General features: G+C 31.6%; 2 protein-coding genes across 6 annotated transcripts; one reads left to right on the top strand and one right to left on the bottom strand.

Moving 5' to 3' along the window:
• Positions 1-1,445: 1,445 nt before the first annotated feature.
• Positions 1,446-17,164, bottom strand: LOC140434479 (probable E3 ubiquitin-protein ligase makorin-1). 2 transcript variants are annotated; one of them, XM_072522781.1, is made up of 6 exons: positions 16,895-17,164; positions 15,983-16,275; positions 13,869-14,047; positions 12,664-12,797; positions 12,378-12,590; positions 1,446-1,790 (listed from the first exon to the last, which is right to left on the bottom strand). In XM_072522781.1, the coding sequence occupies exons 2-6, from the start codon at positions 16,115-16,117 to the stop codon at positions 1,549-1,551; spliced, it is 903 nt and encodes a 300-aa protein (XP_072378882.1). In that variant the 5' UTR covers positions 16,118-16,275; positions 16,895-17,164; the 3' UTR covers positions 1,446-1,548. The 2 variants fall into 2 exon arrangements, with proteins under 2 accessions (XP_072378882.1, XP_072378881.1); XM_072522780.1 differs by having other exon boundaries at positions 12,366-12,590; positions 16,895-17,161.
• On the top strand, positions 1,797-6,374 carry LOC140434478 (uncharacterized). Of its 4 annotated transcripts, XM_072522779.1 has the most exons (3): positions 1,797-5,066; positions 5,199-5,318; positions 5,377-5,857. In XM_072522779.1, exon 1 carries the CDS (start codon positions 3,364-3,366, stop codon positions 4,498-4,500), a length of 1,137 nt encoding a protein of 378 aa, XP_072378880.1. In that variant the 5' UTR covers positions 1,797-3,363; the 3' UTR covers positions 4,501-5,066; positions 5,199-5,318; positions 5,377-5,857. The 4 variants fall into 4 exon arrangements, with proteins under 4 accessions (XP_072378880.1, XP_072378878.1, XP_072378877.1 ...); XM_072522777.1 differs by adding an exon at positions 5,868-6,374 and having other exon boundaries at positions 1,797-5,560; XM_072522776.1 differs by having other exon boundaries at positions 1,797-5,318.
• Positions 17,165-17,482: the final 318 nt, after the last annotated feature.

The raw sequence follows: 17,482 nt of genomic DNA on the forward strand, positions 1-17,482 counted from the left end.
GAAACATCAATAAATTAAAATATTGGTTTCTCTTACCTTTATTAAAGTGATTACCGCAAGCTATTTTTACTTTTGATTAACAAATACTTTGTTTTTCGGTACTAAAAGTTCACTACACACTATAAAACTTAATACTAAAGACTTAAACTAAACTCTTCTAACACGCTACAATTTGAATTTAAACAGACTGACAAGTTTGGACCTGTAAAATGAGAATCCGTATGGCTTAAGACAACAATAAATTATATTTAATAGCCTCTTGACGAATATCAACACGTGCGTTTGTTTAGTTGGGAATTTGATGAACGAATGTACTGTACCTCCTTTTATGGAAGAAGAGTATGAACATAAAAATGTCGTGTATTGTTCCTGTCGATCCTAAGCTCTACGATTTGTCTGACACGGAGGAGTATGAAGAACCGCCAAGCAAACTAAAAAAGTAGTGGAGTTAGTATATTAAAACTGGACTGAAAGTGACATAAAAACCATTCTATTCGAAAATCCAACTATAGACAATAACGCAGTAGAGGTAACATTGCCTCTTAAGTATTTTACAAGGTTTTTTTTTCACTAAATCTAATAAAGAATATTTTATCAACACAAAAACTTCCGAAATAACAGACTCTATTTTGATTTTTATGGGGGTAATACAGATGCCATCAATAAAAGATTATTTGACCACTTCACAAGAGAATTCCTCTTGTGAACTAGCTAGGTCTTTGTCCAACACTGAAAAGATCAAAGTAAAGTGAGGCCGTCCATCAAGTGCTAAAAATACAGATAACCTAATTCGCCATTATCTTGCAGTAAAACCTGATGATGCTACCAGAACAGATGCGTTAGGTCACTGGCCATTTTATACCGTTGCAAGAAAGATGTAGGTTTTGTAAAACTGGCGATACAACGTAACATGCGGCTTTGTTTTACAACGAACAAAAATTGTTTTTTATCATTTCACCGTTAGAATTAGGCCTATATTTATAATTTTTTAGTCTTATGCGCTTTATATGTAAAAGATTTTTTTATTAAATCAATAAAATGTCTTTTAGTTAAATAGTTATTTACATATGATTAACTAAATTTTGAGATCTTCATTAGTGTAGTTAGTACCAAATAGTGTTTCTTGGCTAGCAATGTTGCTTCTAGGCAACGAATTCAAAAACAGGGTATTATTGAGTGTTATATAAGATTATGTAGGTACCCAATAAAATAATTTTATGAATTTTTGGTGTTTAAAGATACCGGGTTAAAAAATAATTTGGATTAAAATTGGCTAATTATAGATAGTGACGACTAGTGGATAATAATTGAACTACAAAAATGATTTGTAAATTAATTCAGATTAAAAATGGCTAATTACTGGCGGTGAATTATAGCGTCAGAGCCTCATACATCAAAGTGCACTCGAGTGTCTTTCCTTCTACTATTTTGTAATCAAAACACCATAATTCTAACTAAATTTATTTCTTTATTCTTTAAAATACAGACAATATTCCCAAAATAATTAGTAAATTAAACGACAATAGAAAAATATTAACAAATGAAAGATCAGTAATCAAAAGAGATATCATCATCGTCGTCATCACCATCATCATCCGTTCCGTAATCATTCATCAGTTGGTCCATGGCAAGGTAGTATTCAAAATCGCCCTTATCATAATATTGGATGGCTATATACGGATCATTCAAATCTAAATCAAACAGCCCATTGGTAAGTTCATCATCATCATCGTTCATCCATAACAATATTTGTTCTAATACTTCTCTCTGGTCTATATCTTCCCTTTCACCTAAAACGTTTCATGAGATTTTTTAATTCTTTGCAAAAAGACACAACTTTTAATCTAAAAATAACTTTTTTTATACCGAAGCATGTCATTGGATAACTTCCTTATTTTAATAATAGTACATGATCCCACCGCTATGTTCATAACATAGTTAATCAAACTCACATTTTTATATACATTTAAAAACAGGAGAAAACATTGATAAAATGTTGCCACTCAAAAAGTGATGTGTTATTATGTAATGTAAGTGTTAATTTTTGAACAAAAATTCATTTATTTTTTAAATAAAAAAATACGCTGCTCATGACGTATATGCATCTTTTTTATATTATCTTAAAGCTAATTTTTTTAATGATGATATAAGGTTGTCTGAGAAAAATGTTGTTAGCTATTAAAAACTTCTTCTTTACGTGCCATCTTCGCGACGGAGGTTGGCAATCATCATGGCTATTCTGATCTTAGATGCTGTCGCTCTGAGTAGTTCGATTGATGTGCATCCGTACCATTCCCTCAAGTTACACAACCATGAGATTCTTCTCCTTCCAACACTTCTCTTGCCCTGGATTTCCCCTTATATAATTAATTGAAGTATGTTGTATCTTTCATTACGCATAACATGCCCCAGGTATTGCAGCTTTCGTGTCTTGACGGTTTCCAATATTTCCATTCTTTTGTTTACTCTTCTCATGACTTCGTTGTTTGTTACATGTTCGGTCCATGATATCTTCAGGATTCTTCTATACACCCCCAGTTCAAATGCTTCCAACTTTTTAGTAGTCGACGCGTTAAGTGTCCATGATTCTATTCCGTAAAGCAGAGTCGAGAAAATATACCACCTTGTCAGTCTAACTCTCATGTCTAATTTCAGTTCTCTTGCACAAAGTACCTTTCTCATTTTATTGAAGTTTGTTCATGCTTTCTCTATTCGAACTTTGATTTCTTTGGAGTAATCGTTTGTGTGATTAATTATTGTGCCAAGATAATTGTAGTTTTCAACTTGTTCTAAAGTTTTACCTTTATTGTTCAGGCTTTCATCATTATTTTGGGTTTTTAATACCCTCATAAATTTAGTTTTCTTGATGTTTATTGGTAATCCATATTCTTCTCCATACTCAACTATCTTGTTTATTAAATTTTTGGAGGTCTTGGAGGTTGTCTGCTATTATGATAGTATCGTCCGCATATCTAATGTTGTTAATTGATGTTCCATTGACCTTTATTCCTGCTTTGTACCCTCAAAAGGTATTATTAAAAATGCGAGGTATCAAAGAAAAATTAAGAAAGCGCGCAACGACACTGGCCTGACAAGGATGGCGAGTATCAGATTATTCTGAACAAGTTTTAAAGCTCGTTATACTGTTAAGTAGGTAGGTTAAAAGTTGCACATGTTAATATTCGTTCTTTATTTCCTAAAATAGTTGATTTAGCTAATTATGTTATTGATAAACAATTTGATATATTTTGTGTCTCTGAGACATGGCTCAAGCCAATAATACCAAATAACGCTGTACAAATTTATGGTTACAATTTAATTCGTCAGGACAGAATAGCCAACTGTCGAGGTGGAGGAGTTTGTATGTATATAAAAAATAATTATCAATTTTCTGAATTTAAATTTGACAATCACATAGAACAAGTGTGGATCAAACTAAAAATTAATGACTTGTTGATAGGTATAGGTGTAGTCTATAAACCACCAGACTACATAATTAATACTTTTATTGAATTTTTTGAAAAATCTCTTGCTGATATGTTTACAGATTGTGATGAAATTTTTTGTTTGGGTGATTTTAATGTTGACTTACTCAATCCACATCTGAATCCAGCTCATAAAATTAATGACTTACTTGACAGTTTTAATTTGGTACAGATTATTGATGGGCCAACTCATATAACCCCTACATCGCAGACTCTGATTGATTATATAATTGTCTCAAACAAAAATAGAATAAAATCCTTTGGTGTGTGTTCTCTTGACCACATAACAGACCATGAGCTTATTTATTGTGACGTCAATATCTTCCCAGAAAAACCAGCCCCAATTTTTAAGACTGTTAGAAATTTCAAACACTTTGATGTAAATCTTTTTTTACTTGATTTAAACTGTACTTTGTTTGCCAACATCTATCACATTGAAAACATCAATGATAAAGTAAAATTCTTAAGCAGCAACATTGTGGCTCTCTTCGACAAACATGCTCCTTTTAAAAAGATTAAAGTCACTAAAAATTATAATCCTTGGCTAACAGATAATGTGAAACTTCTTAAGTCACTAAGAGATCAGGCTAAAAAAAAGGGGCAGAAAACTAAGGAGGTAGCTCACCTTACCTACAACAAAATGATTAGAAATTATACAACATTAGCATGTGAGAATGAAAAAAAAGCTTTCTTTCAACACAAACTTCATGTGGGTGGGATAAAAAATACTTGGAAAAATTTACAACTCATTAATATTGGTAAGACAGAACACACAATTCCAGAAACATTAAAAGAACCCTATGAGATTAATCAGTACTACACATCATGCATCCCACATCTAACAATCAATCAAAATACAATTGACAATTATTTAAATACTGTACCTAATCGCGAACAATTTACCTTTACTCCAGTATCTTGTGATCTAGTGCAAAAATTGTTATATACTATTAAATCTAATGCTCTAGGTTCAGACGGTTTAAACTTAAAAATGTTGCTCAATGTTGCCCATTAATCATTCCTTATATAACGCATATAATGAATTGTTGCCTCTCCAGTAACTATTTTCCAGATGAATGGAAAAAAGCATTAATTAGACCCATACCTAAATGTAACAATCCAACCGAATATAAGGATCTTAGACCTATTAGTATTCTGCCTACTTTATCAAAAGTGTTAGAACGCATTATGCAAATGCAGCTTGGTGATTATATTTCTAACAATAATATCTTACAGTCGGTCCGCCGGATCTTTGCACAAGTATGACATTATTCACGAATTATTTTTTATGTTACGTCTCTTTCCTACTCACAGAAACTAAAACTATTAACTTAAACCGCCTGTCCATACACAACACCATGCATTGAACAAAGACAGCCATAGAACAATGATCGCTGATTGATTCGTCTACTGACAATTGACATGACAATTGGAAATTTTGTTTTGACAGAGTGTAATATTTTTATAAATTATTTTCGTTTGATTTAAATAATCAATCCTTTTTCATACTTTAAATATACATATTTTTAACAAACAGTTGTTATAACGACTAACCCTTACCTTCGTGTTCAATTTATTAAGGTAAGAATTCATGTATTAGCTAATAACGAATAATAAATTTTTTTAACCTCTAAATTGACATTAATTATTTAAATATAGCTAAAACTACGTCAACGGACAATATGAAATATTTTTAAAGGTTTTTATTTTTAGAGTATGCCTGGCAAGCCTTTAACTTCTCAAGCTTAGCAACTTGTGTTGAATGTGTTGGAGTATTTCGAATTAGAAAAAGTAAATGGAGGGCCTTTGGAGCCATTTTCGTCTGTTCAACAGGTAACATATTGAAATGTATGTTCGTTTATGAAAATCATTAAACAATTCTTTATTTAAGAGAGTAGCTGCTGCATTAAAAATATAACGACGAACAGTATGTACAATTATTAAAAGGAAAGAAAATAATCACATTCTTTCAAAGCCAGACAAAAGTAGACCTCGTCCGAAAAACAAAACAACTGATCTGTCTGAGGGATCAAAAATGGCAGTGCGTAATACAGTATACGACATGTACCAACAAAGTAAGTAGTTAAAAATTTCTTCAATCTGAATTTGATATACCATAAGATAATGGTATCATGTACCATGATAACCAGAAGGTACTTTTTAATCAATACTTTATATAAATGTATGTTGTAAAAAAGATTGTTGAGAGTAGTTTAAGAAAATTTCTGCTGAATACATTAATGGATATTAAGTCAATTTTCTTGTGAGTTTTTTAATTTGAAATAATTTATAGTTTTATAAAATCAAAGTATTACTTCTTTTTCATTGAACTAGTTATAACAGTGTGGTTTATTCTGTACTTATCTGTTCTTTTTTTTTTAGAGAAACATGTTACTCTGCAAAGTATAAGTAATGATTATATAAATATAATCCCTTAATATAAATATTAAGGGATAAAGAAGTTGCATTTATTGGCAAAACATCTGTTAGCATGAACTACTAAAAGAACACGGCCATGAAGTGTTGAGACTACCTCCTTATCACTGTGAATTCAACGCTATTGAATTAATTTGGGCAAACTGCAAGTCATATATTACAATAAGAATCTTGGTAGAGATGGACATTCTGATAATGCTGTTATAAATATGTGGAAAGAGGCACTAAACCAATGTAACACAGAAATTTGGGAAAAATGTGTGAAACATACTCATGAAATTATTACAAAGTGGTATATCTGAGAAAAAAATATGGTTGACACTAACATTAAACCAATCATAATAGACACTGGTAATATGAGTGGCTCAGATTCTGACAGTGAAGAATTCTTAAATTTATGATTGGCTACATGGCTGTATAGTGTATGAGGCTTCAATAAATATTTAAATTATATTATTGTTATAATAAATTCTTTTTTACCCAGCTCAAGTTTTCTATTTTTTAATTTATTATGCATAGATTTCTTTATTTGAAGTTCGTTGTGTTAATTTTTGTATGACCATTTTTTAAAACATAGTGATTACTTAAGTCTGAAAACCATATTTAACACTGAATAAACAAAATTATCAAGATGATGGAGCACTGGAGTAGATTTATATTCAGTTTTTTAGATCTTCTTGTAGTGTCTACCCGTTTCGGATATTGGCGACTATCATGACAATTTGTACTTTGCACACTGCTGGTCTGAAAATATTTGTTCTGTTGAACCACATACATAGATTCTTCAGCCAGGAAATCCTTCGCCTTCCTGAGCCTCGTTCCTCCATCTACTTTTTCCTGTAAAATTAGTTGCAGCAATTCATATATTTCGTTGTTGCTAATGATGTGACCAAGGTATTCTATTTTGGCTGTTTTTATTGTGGTTATCAGCTGTTTTTCTTTTTCCATTCTTAATAAAACGTCCTGATTAGTAACGTGACCGGTATAAGATATCTTCAGGATTCGACGATAAAGCCACATTTCGAAAGCCTCAATGTTCCTGCAGGTAGTGTCTGTGAAAGTCCACGACTCAACTCCGTACAATAGTATACGAAAGATATAACATGGTAGTAACCTGATTTTTATGGGTGTGAATAAATCATGACATTTGAATAGCTTAGCCATTTTTGAAATGTAGATTTGGCTTTCTCTATCCTACATTTAATTTCTAAGGAATGGTCCCAATTTTTACTCTTTCTGTTCATTAACCTGAATGCTTTATGGTAATCAATGAAGCATGCATATGTATTGCAGTTCACATCTCTACATCGTTGAAATAGCCTTTTTATGCTAAAGAGAGCCTCTCTCGTACCCACTGCATTCCGAAAACTAAACTTTGTACTACGACTGAATTTTTCTTCGCACAGTCTATATATTCTTTGATGTATGATTTTTAGAAATAACTTTAAAAGATGGTTCATTAAGCTGATGGTCGGCAAATCACTGCAGGATTCGGATTTTGTTTTCTTTGGTACAGCAATAAACGTCGGCGTGACTTCAGCCATGTTCTTGGTTCATTAAATATTTTTATTAGGAGTTGAGTACCGTTGGTGTTAAATAGTTTTATGATCAGCATGTGCATTGTCAGGTCCAGGAGCTTTGCCATCTTTTGGTTGTAATATTGCCTTTTCCACTTCATTTGATGTGATTTGTAAGTGGTCATTACATATGTGGGATGGAGGTTGTTGGGATCTACTATCATCAGAGTTCTTTGATAAACTTGGTCCATATGCAAATTTCTTGATTTTTATCTGTGATGATGTTTCTCTGTTGATCTCGCGGTTTGTTAGCTGTATTTAATTTCTAAAGACCAGCTGCTTGTTTATGCATTTTAAACGTATCGTGTTTTTCTTTCAATAAATATATTTCTTCACACTGTGATTTTAACCAATTTTCTTGGGCCTTTCGTATTTGTGTTCTTATTTGTCTGTGAATATTGTTGTACATTCTTGTGTTGTTCTTTGATTTTTTTCTTTTTTCCATGAGTTGCAGTATCTTGTCATTCATCTGACTGTTCTTTTTCTCTTTTTTCTATTATATGTTCTTATCTAATCTTTAAAAACGTCTCTTTTGTTTACTCACATTTTAGTCTTCTCATATCACATTTTTGTTACTATTCTTTTTTGTAACCTTCTTAAATCTAAACCGATATTTACCAACAACAGGAACATCATCTGACGATATGTCAGTACCATATATTTGCTTATATTCAATAAATATTCAAAAAAATACTTTAATTTCTTATTACTATGGTTTAAATATTTATTTACTGTAGATGTTATTGGACAACCTATAGGTTTCCAAAAATTGAAAAATCACGTTCATAAATGTATACGTATCCAGTTTTCTAAATGCAATAAATGAAATAAAAGAGAAGTATAAAAACGTCAATTGTAATATTAGCCATTTTCTAATTTTTATAATAATTCTTATAGCCGACATACGTTTGACTCACATGTTTTGATTTATTTCCTATAATAAGAATGATGACGATGTGCAAAGATCCGGCGGATCGACTGTAACTGATTTTCAGTCCGGGTTTAGGCCATTTCACAACTGTGAAACAGCACTCCTTAAAATAACTGATGACATTTTGAGAGAAAGAGATGTGGGTAAGGTTACCATTTTAGTTTTGATCAATTTCTCTAAGGCATTCGACACTCTCAATCATTCACTACTCTGTGCAATTTTGAAGTCAATCGGCTTTTCCATAGATGCATTGAATATGGTTAAGTCATACTTGCATCACAGGAAACAGAGCATCAAAGTAGACGAAAGAAGCTCTGATTTTCTAAACATTTTGTCAGGTGTACCTCAGGGCTCAATCTTAGGTCCAATCTTATTTACTTTATACACCACCAATATTGGTACCTCCTTGAATACCTGTAAATTTCATCTCTATGCAGATGATACACAAATTTACCACTCATTTTACCCGGTTGACAGAGCAAGTGCTATTGAGATTGTTAATCAAGATATTAAATCATTGATTGCTTGGGCAAGAAATCATGCATTAAATATAAACTCTAAAAAAACTAATCTGGTGGTTTTTGGTCCAAACAGGGTGTGTTTGGAAATGAGTAACATCATTGAAATAGTTGTTAATAATGAAATCATTAAACCTGTAACTAGTGCAAAAAATCTAGGTTTAACTTTAGATAATCACCTCAAATTTACAAAACATATTAACACCTGTGTGAGTAAAGCATTTCTCAGTCTAAGAACAATTTACCATAATCGCTGCTATCTGTCATACAAAGTAAAAAGAATATTGTGCGAAAGTCTGATACTATCAAAATTTAACTATGGAGATGTTGTGTATGGGCCTTGTATTAGTTCAGATGACAGGAGAAGAATTCAGGTGGTTCAAAATTCGTGTCTTCGTCTGATCTGTGGTGTAAGAAGACACCAGCCTATTTCTCACAAATTAAAACATGTAAAATGGTTGAACATGGAAAAGAGAAGATTTCTACATGCTGCTTGTCTTTTCCACAAAATTATCAAAAACTCTCTACCAGCATATCTTTTTAAAAAAATTATATACAGAACTGACATACATAATGTTAATACAAGATATAAAAATACAATTGCAGCTCCGCCACATCGTACAGAACAATTCAAAAATTCATTTACATATCAAATATCAAAAGTATATAATGGATTAGCTAAAGAATTAAAATTAAAATCGATTATATCTTTTAAGAAATCTCTTAAATCTAAATTGCTAAGTGAGTAACACATGTGCAACTATTTGATGACCTGTTATGAAGTATGTATAAACTGTGTGATAGTTTTTGGACAATATTTAAATGTTAAATGTTTCTATTGGTTATGGTTTTTAATTGATTGTTACATAACATGCAAAAAAATATATTATATATATTTTTTTCTCTCTTGCTTAAGATGAAAAGCAGAGGTACTGATTTCTTGAAATCAGCTCTAACTAATCTTCGGCATTTTTTCTTTCTTATTGTATTTTATGCATATATAAATTATATATTTTGTGTATTGTATGAATTTGAAGGAAAAATAAAGACCTTTATTATTATTATTATTATTATTAAAATAAAGTTTGCACTTTAGAAAAATGAAAAGTGTATTTTTAGTTATATGTTTATAATATGTATATTATTACCACTATCTATCGACGCATGCTTTACAAAATCACACAACTGACACTCGCCATGTCACCAATGGCGTTGTGCGCTAGCTCTCTTACTTTATACATTTAATTAAAACTATTTGCGGCCACTTTTTGGCTAGCAATGTTACGAGATCAATGTATTCTCCTATTCTAAATATATGCAAAAAATGTGAGTTTGATTAATTATGTTATTAATGTAGTGATTTTGTAGTGGGGTCTTATGACTATACAAATGAAAATGTTCTGGAAAAAAAGCTTTAAGAACTATAATCTACAGTGGTGGTGGAAATGCAAACATTTCTATTCCACTGGGACACGGGTGGCCAACCCGAATCTTAAAAGTCGCACGAGTTATTGAAAAAAAATTTTTTTTTCGTCACTCATTCATTAACTTGTAAATGAAGGCTATATCACGATTCGTGAATTTAAACCTGAGTGGGAGGAACAACTCTTATTTACTAATAAGAGAATAATAATAAATTTAATCTGAAGCGTCATTACAAGCGATACAAACAAACAATACATGGTGATTTCATTAACAATTATCCTGTCGGGTCATGCTTACGAACCAAATGAATCGCTAAGCAAAAAATCTTTATTAACACGGTAGCTGTTGGACATGTTTTTTAACATTTGTTCCCCTCGCCGAACACATATTTTACATTAAGCTCTAGTGGGCCGTTATATGAAAGAAACGTTAATAGGTGGATACGCTTAATGACGTAAGTCATCGCCCTCTCTCTTTCTGTCCGGTAGAATAAATATTCACCCTCTCTCTTTCTGTCCCGTATACTAAATATTCTGGTCTATGTTGACAGAAGAGCTAATTCCATCATAGACATAAAATATGTTCTATGGCTTCTGTGCTATACTTCATTGTAGTCACAATTTTTGTCTCCCACTATTTCTGTCAATGAGCTTTTCTAACATGGTGGGATATATTCTTTTTTGTGTGTAGTTGAAATTTATAAAAGAAGGAAATATGGAATAAGGTTCATTTTATGGTCTGCAGAAATCTCTTGGGTTTCTGGAATAATTTGAATAATTTATGGAATAATGTAGAACTAAATAACTGCAGCTGTCTTTAAGACCTACCCACATACTCTGGAGGCAACAACAAGACCTACCCACATAATCTGGAGGCAAACATCTTAATAGAAGCAAGCAACCCATCGATGCCATAAGTATCAGTTTTAAATTTGTTTATTGTAAAGCTTTAGGCAGGATTGTTTTTGCAAACTAAATATTATTTATTTTATGTTGAATAAATATTAGTTAATTCATTGTTTTATTTGTTACCAAATGAATTTTCATTGTTTAATTCATACAAAGCACGTGGTGTTCGTGTGTATTGAGGTATAAATATAGGGGTTTATATAGGGGTAATATTGAGGTTTTATACTTCAATACACACGAACACCACATGCTTTGTATTCAACAGGTATACTAGCCACTCCTGGATATTTCCACTTCATGGTTTGTTCCAGTTTCACTTTTATGTTTAATTCATAGTTTAAAACAAGACAGATTCACATTTGAGAGACTGAGATAGGCGAAGCATAGACGATAAGCTCCCATAGTTGATTGAGGTATTATTTTATAATAGTATTTTAATTATTATCTTTGGTAGTCTTATCGTTAAAAATTCCAGCCAGATTTCAGAATTCTAGAATGGGTATCATAAATGGAAGGTGTGCAATAAACCAAATGGTTGCAGTGTAATCAGTTCATATTAGGTGGCTTCCAAAAAAACAGATTATCCAAGGATCTGTACAAATCTTAACATATTTTCATGCGGTGTCGTAACTTTTACTAAATACCTCGTTAGCGATAAAAGATACTAACCCATTTTTTTGTCACAAAATTCCCAAGAAGCTGATGGAATTTTTACGAACAAACTGACGGCAAGTGTGTAGTAAATAAAAACTCATATTGTGAAGGTAAATTTACAAATTTCTTGCATTTGATGCAAGATCACTGCAATGCAAATTCACTAAAGCCTAAGACACTGTTAGCCACGGAAATAGATAAGTGCATCTAACTATACAGAATTATTTGGACCAACCGACAGATCCTGATCTTGCATATACTACATAAAATGGTTAATTGTTTAGTCATGTTTCAAATGAAGAATCTCGGCGGTGTTATGAGAATAAAATAGTGGAATAGAATTTACATTTTTTGACCCTTCCAGATGGTTTGCAGATTTTATATAGCCATGACTCAACTGTTATTGACAATTACATATTAAACAAACTTACCAGACCCCATACCTCTTCGTCTCCTAGCTTTGGGAGGCCCTACATCTACAACTGTTCCATTAGATAAGGCATGTAAATATAAGCATGTATTTCCAAACGGACACTTTCCTGAACCTTGGCGGAAATATTTACAGTCTTGTTTTTTCATTTTATGTCTTTGGCCATCTATAAAGTTCAATTTTTCTTCTTTTGTTTCGATCCATATTCTTGAGGGATAGACAAAATCTACAAGTGAAATTGATGTGTTTAATCACAGATACAAGCGTTTTACATACAACTTGCATAAATCAACACTTACCTGATGTAATTCTACATTCTGGACAAGCTTTTGACACTTCAAATTCAAATTCTTTACTTTGCCTCCACTTTCTTATACATGCAAAACAGAAGCAGTGATTACAATTAGGAAGGATACCAAATGTCTGCTGAGACCTATAAAATATTAAGATTATTTGATTGTATATATATATATATATATATATATATATATATATATATATATATATATATATATATTATATAAATTTATGTAAGGTTTTGGATAAGGCGTAAGACTATCTGAACCAGAAACAGATAAATTCTGTATACAGCGAGGAGTATGATAAGGAGAGACTGTCTTAAGAAAGCTATTCACGACACTTTTAGAACATACTTGTAAAAAGGAAGATCTGAATTAATATGGTATCAACAATGGAAGTAAGCTCAGTCATTTGCAGATGACATCCGTCCTTATATCTGATCGTATGAATGATGCAATAATAATGTTGGAAAAATTATATCACATTTCCTTGTAAGTCAGACTAAAGATTAATATGAGTAATATGGAAGTAAATAATGACTAAGCTGGTACTAAATCGTAATATTGCTGTTGGTGGAAAGGATATTGAGCAGACTGCATCATACAAATACTTAGGGTGTGGAATTCTGTTGGAGAAAGATAATTATACATGTGAGCTCCCACATCGCATTGGATTAACCTGTGCAGCGTTTGGTAAATTAAAGTATGTATTTAAATCGGACCTACCCATATGCCTCAAACGGAAAATCTTTGACCAATATGTGTTACGTGTACTCACTTATTGAGCGGAAATCTTAACACTCAAGAGCACAACAAGAAAGGCAGTAAAAAAGATTCGCGTGATTCAGAGAGTTATGGAGCCCCAGATGTTGGATATCTCACTAAGAGACTGAATACTAATCAAAGAAATACATTGTAGATAAAAAAAACAGACGCTATCAAAAAATCACGTCACCAAAATAGAATTGAGCAGGACACGTCGCCAGACTATCTGACAACCAATGGACAAAACATATTGTCGAGCGAAGGCAGTGGCCGCCCACCTACCAGATGGACTGACTACCTAATATTCGATGTGACTAAACCATAGGCTTTAGTCAAAACTGAAAGAAGAGTTTGAGAAAAAACTATACTCTTGTACACCTTGGAAACCTTTTAAAACTGTTTGATTATTATAATATGAAATAAAATTGAAGTACACCTACCTTGATTTTTTTAAAACTATATCAAAACAAATACCACAGATTTTTTCTTCAGATTCTGATACCTTCTTAACCAAACTTATAGCAGTTTCTGTTGTAGATGTACCAGGTCCGTAATTCTTAGGTGAGAGTTCTGTTTCTTTAATAAGAGGAAGAGCACAAGCTCCATCTTCTTCATTTGGCTAAAAACATTAAAAACTACTTAAAAAACAAAAGTTTGTCTTTCTATTCTATGTAGGGTGGCTACCATAGCTAAATTGCTCTTATTACTCTGATTAAAGTGACACTATTTACGATATATGGGTAAGAGGATGGGTACCAAGTGGACTCCATCTATACTGATTTCTCGAAGACCTTTGACACAGTAATCCATTCTTTACTCATGTTTAAATTAAGATGTATTGGCTTTCCTGAATGGTTCCTTTCATGGTTAAGTAGTTATCTTGATGAAAGAATTCAGTTTGTTTTGGGGAGAAGCTGTCTTTGCAGCTGTGTACTTAATAAATCGAGCTCCCGCAAGTACATTGCCTAATCACTGTACACCAGCTGAAGTTTTGTATGGTTACACACCTGATATGAGCAAATTTTAATTATTTGGTTGTAATGCTTGTAATGCACATATCCCTGAAAAAGATTGATCTAGGATGTTTTCCGAGAGATCAAGAAAATGTATTTTTATTGGCTATTGTCACAATAGATGCCGCCTCTGGGACCCTCTAAAATGAGCAGTGTTTACATCTCATTCATTTAGATTTGATGAAACTTGTGAAAATGAATCCAGTTCACGTGATGAGACATAGAGGTGTGGATGAGCAAACTATTACTGAACCTGTTAAAACTGAACCTGAAGTAATACCATTTGATAGTAATCAAGAAAACTATCAACTGGATGTAATGTATCTACCAGTGTTTGTTGACTTTCTGAGGAAGGCCATGAAGAGGGGCTGTATGGTACATGCACTATAAACTGATTTCTCCAAGGCCTTTGATCGGGTAACCATAATATATTAATAGTTAAACTTAAAAAAAATGAGTGTTGATGGACCACTTCTTAGATGGCTGAGATACTTAATTGACAGAGTTAAGATGGTGCATATCAGGGATTTTGTTTCCAGTGAGATTAAGGTTCATTCAGGAGTACCCCAGGGTTCTCATTTGGGACCCCTGTTATTTAACATATTCATCAATGATATACACCACTGCTTCAAGCACAGTTATAATACATATTCATAAGCCTGGAGGCAAAAGTGGTAAACTTTTTTGCATCTTTTTTGGAGTCCCATAATTAATGATCTCAGCAGAATTCAGCTTGTTCATATGATTTTTACAGGTTAAGTGGCCTTTTTGTCTCTGAGGACTGGAGTAAGAGCATGGCTTCTAAACCCTATTCATTCTACATATTCCCAATCGTCAATAGAACCACGTGTAAGCCAAACAGGGTCGTACTGATGTACGATCTATGTATCATATGATTTTTAAAAATATTTACTTTTGAAACTGTTAGCGTAAGAATTTCTTGAATATTAATCATTATATCACACTTAAACTAAACTCTAAAAAATAATACGACCAGTAAATAACTTAACAATAACTATAACATAAATATAACACAATAGATTAACTTAAAAATCAACACGATACAATTTGAATTTAAAATGATGGCAAGTTGGGATCTGTAACATGAGAATCTGTCTAATAAATTATATTTAATTGCCTCTTGACGAATGAGACTGCGAATATCAACATGTGCTCATGTTTACTGATGGGAATTTGGTAAACGAATAAACTTTACTTTATAATTATTTTATGTATGTTGGCAAAATGTTTTCTTTTTGTTGATTACTGATGACTTACTTGTCACTTGTCACCAGTATGTATCTGTACACTTTACACTTTTGTACTTTTAAACAAATAAAACTTATTTCTTTTGTAATTAAATATAATAATAGTGTCATTATTATTAACCTGTGTAAACATTAAATATGTGGTATATTTGTGTAGAAACAATGACAGAGTATAGTTGCATTCAAACACAATTATATTTTTCACCCCTTATTTGATCACTAGTTATTCAGAAGCTATTTGTATAGGCAGATTGAATAGTTAGAGTAACTTACCTCATATTTTTCTATAATCTTGTGAGGGCTTTTTTCGGGAATCTCATGTAAGTTCCAACATCTTGTACCAAACCTGCACATTCCTTTGAGGTTAAATTTACATATTGTTCTATTTCCATTAATTCCAATATTCATTGTTCAAGCAGTATCTTAACTAGTTGTTTAATATTGAATATTTCTAAAATATTATGATACTAATACACAATTAAGGAAATATGTGGTGACAGAAGGGATGGGACTAATTTGACATCAAAAATTTCATTGACATCTAATTCTAAGTTCCTAGAAACAACCTACAAATAAATGAAAAAAAAATTTTATACAAATTACATACTCCTAAAAAAGTGACAAAGAGAATATTGCATAGCTCATTAAAGTAAAAAGTATTCTAAATTTATGAACTATACAAATACTAGAGTTGTAAATTGTATCATAAAAATGTGGTTGGTCAGTAATCTGATGGATGTAATAGAACATGTGTTTTGTCTAGTCTACAGATATATGGATTACTACTAGAAAACTATGCTGATACCTAGAGATAAATTCATTCTTTATCTTTGAAGATCTACCAAAAATTATATAAAATGATTGCAAGAATTAGAAAATATTATAAATGCAATGCTATCTTTTGAATACTCAATTTTACCATGGTTTTATTAACAAAATTGTTCAACCCATTAATGAATCCGGTTTAGTTGTGATCTATGATTAGGTATTATTTATAAAGAAAAAAAATAATTGGGACTATTGTTATGTCGTTATTTTAATACAGAAACATTATCTGTCTAAACTGGTTAAAACTTAGGATAAAAAAACTTGCAAGGTTTCATAAAAAGTATGTAAATAATTAAGACTTTAAATAGTAATGGATGTAATTCTAATATTTTAAACCAGATTTAAAATTTTACTTACCTTATTAACAAAAAAATATATATAAAAGTTATAGCTATATACTCTTGAAAAAAGTAATGGCACGATAGACAACTAAAATAATAAACTAAAATTATATGCTTGTTACAAGCATAGATTGCTATTAAAAGCAATCGTATGCTATTTTCAACAATGTGTTCAACAATACAAGTTAATGAACAGATGTTACATTTACCAACCAACAACCTCCACCGTTTTCTTTTAGTTTTGATAAATAAAATGGCGCATCTTATGATTGCACATGAATATGTTTTGTTGTCACTTGTCTTTGGATCAACTGTCAAGAAGAAAAATAAACTGCTCAAAAACGTTAAAATCACAAAACACGGCGCGGCATTTTGAATTCGGAAGATAAAAGATCGCAGAATAAAGTGGGAGAAAATTAAGTTTGAATATATAATTTGAAATATATAACTTTCATAAAAGTTTGTATTAACTTTTTTTAAGCAAATACCCATGAAAGGATAAACAGCAGTACTTACTTACGTCACAGAATAATAAACAATGTTATTTATTCTGTGCTTTCGAATTCCACCTTCCAAGGAGTAGTTATGCGCAATACAAGTTATT

Source organism: Diabrotica undecimpunctata, chromosome 2 (genome assembly GCF_040954645.1).
Source record: "Diabrotica undecimpunctata isolate CICGRU chromosome 2, icDiaUnde3, whole genome shotgun sequence".
Taxonomy (NCBI): domain Eukaryota; kingdom Metazoa; phylum Arthropoda; class Insecta; order Coleoptera; family Chrysomelidae; genus Diabrotica; species Diabrotica undecimpunctata.

Excerpts from the sequence above, each read along its gene's own strand:
- LOC140434479 (XM_072522780.1), bottom strand. The coding sequence starts at position 16,117 with ATGAATATTGGAATTAATGGAAATAGAACAATATGTAAATTTAACCTC. Across the intron at positions 12,591-12,663 it reads AGAATGTAGAATTACATCAG|ATTTTGTCTATCCCTCAAGA; the intron begins GTAAGTGTTGAT and ends TTTCACTTGTAG. Across the intron at positions 1,791-12,365 it reads ACGAAGAGGTATGGGGTCTG|GTGAAAGGGAAGATATAGAC; the intron begins GTAAGTTTGTTT and ends GAAACGTTTTAG.
- LOC140434478 (XM_072522777.1), top strand. The coding sequence starts at position 3,364 with ATGTATATAAAAAATAATTATCAATTTTCTGAATTTAAATTTGACAAT.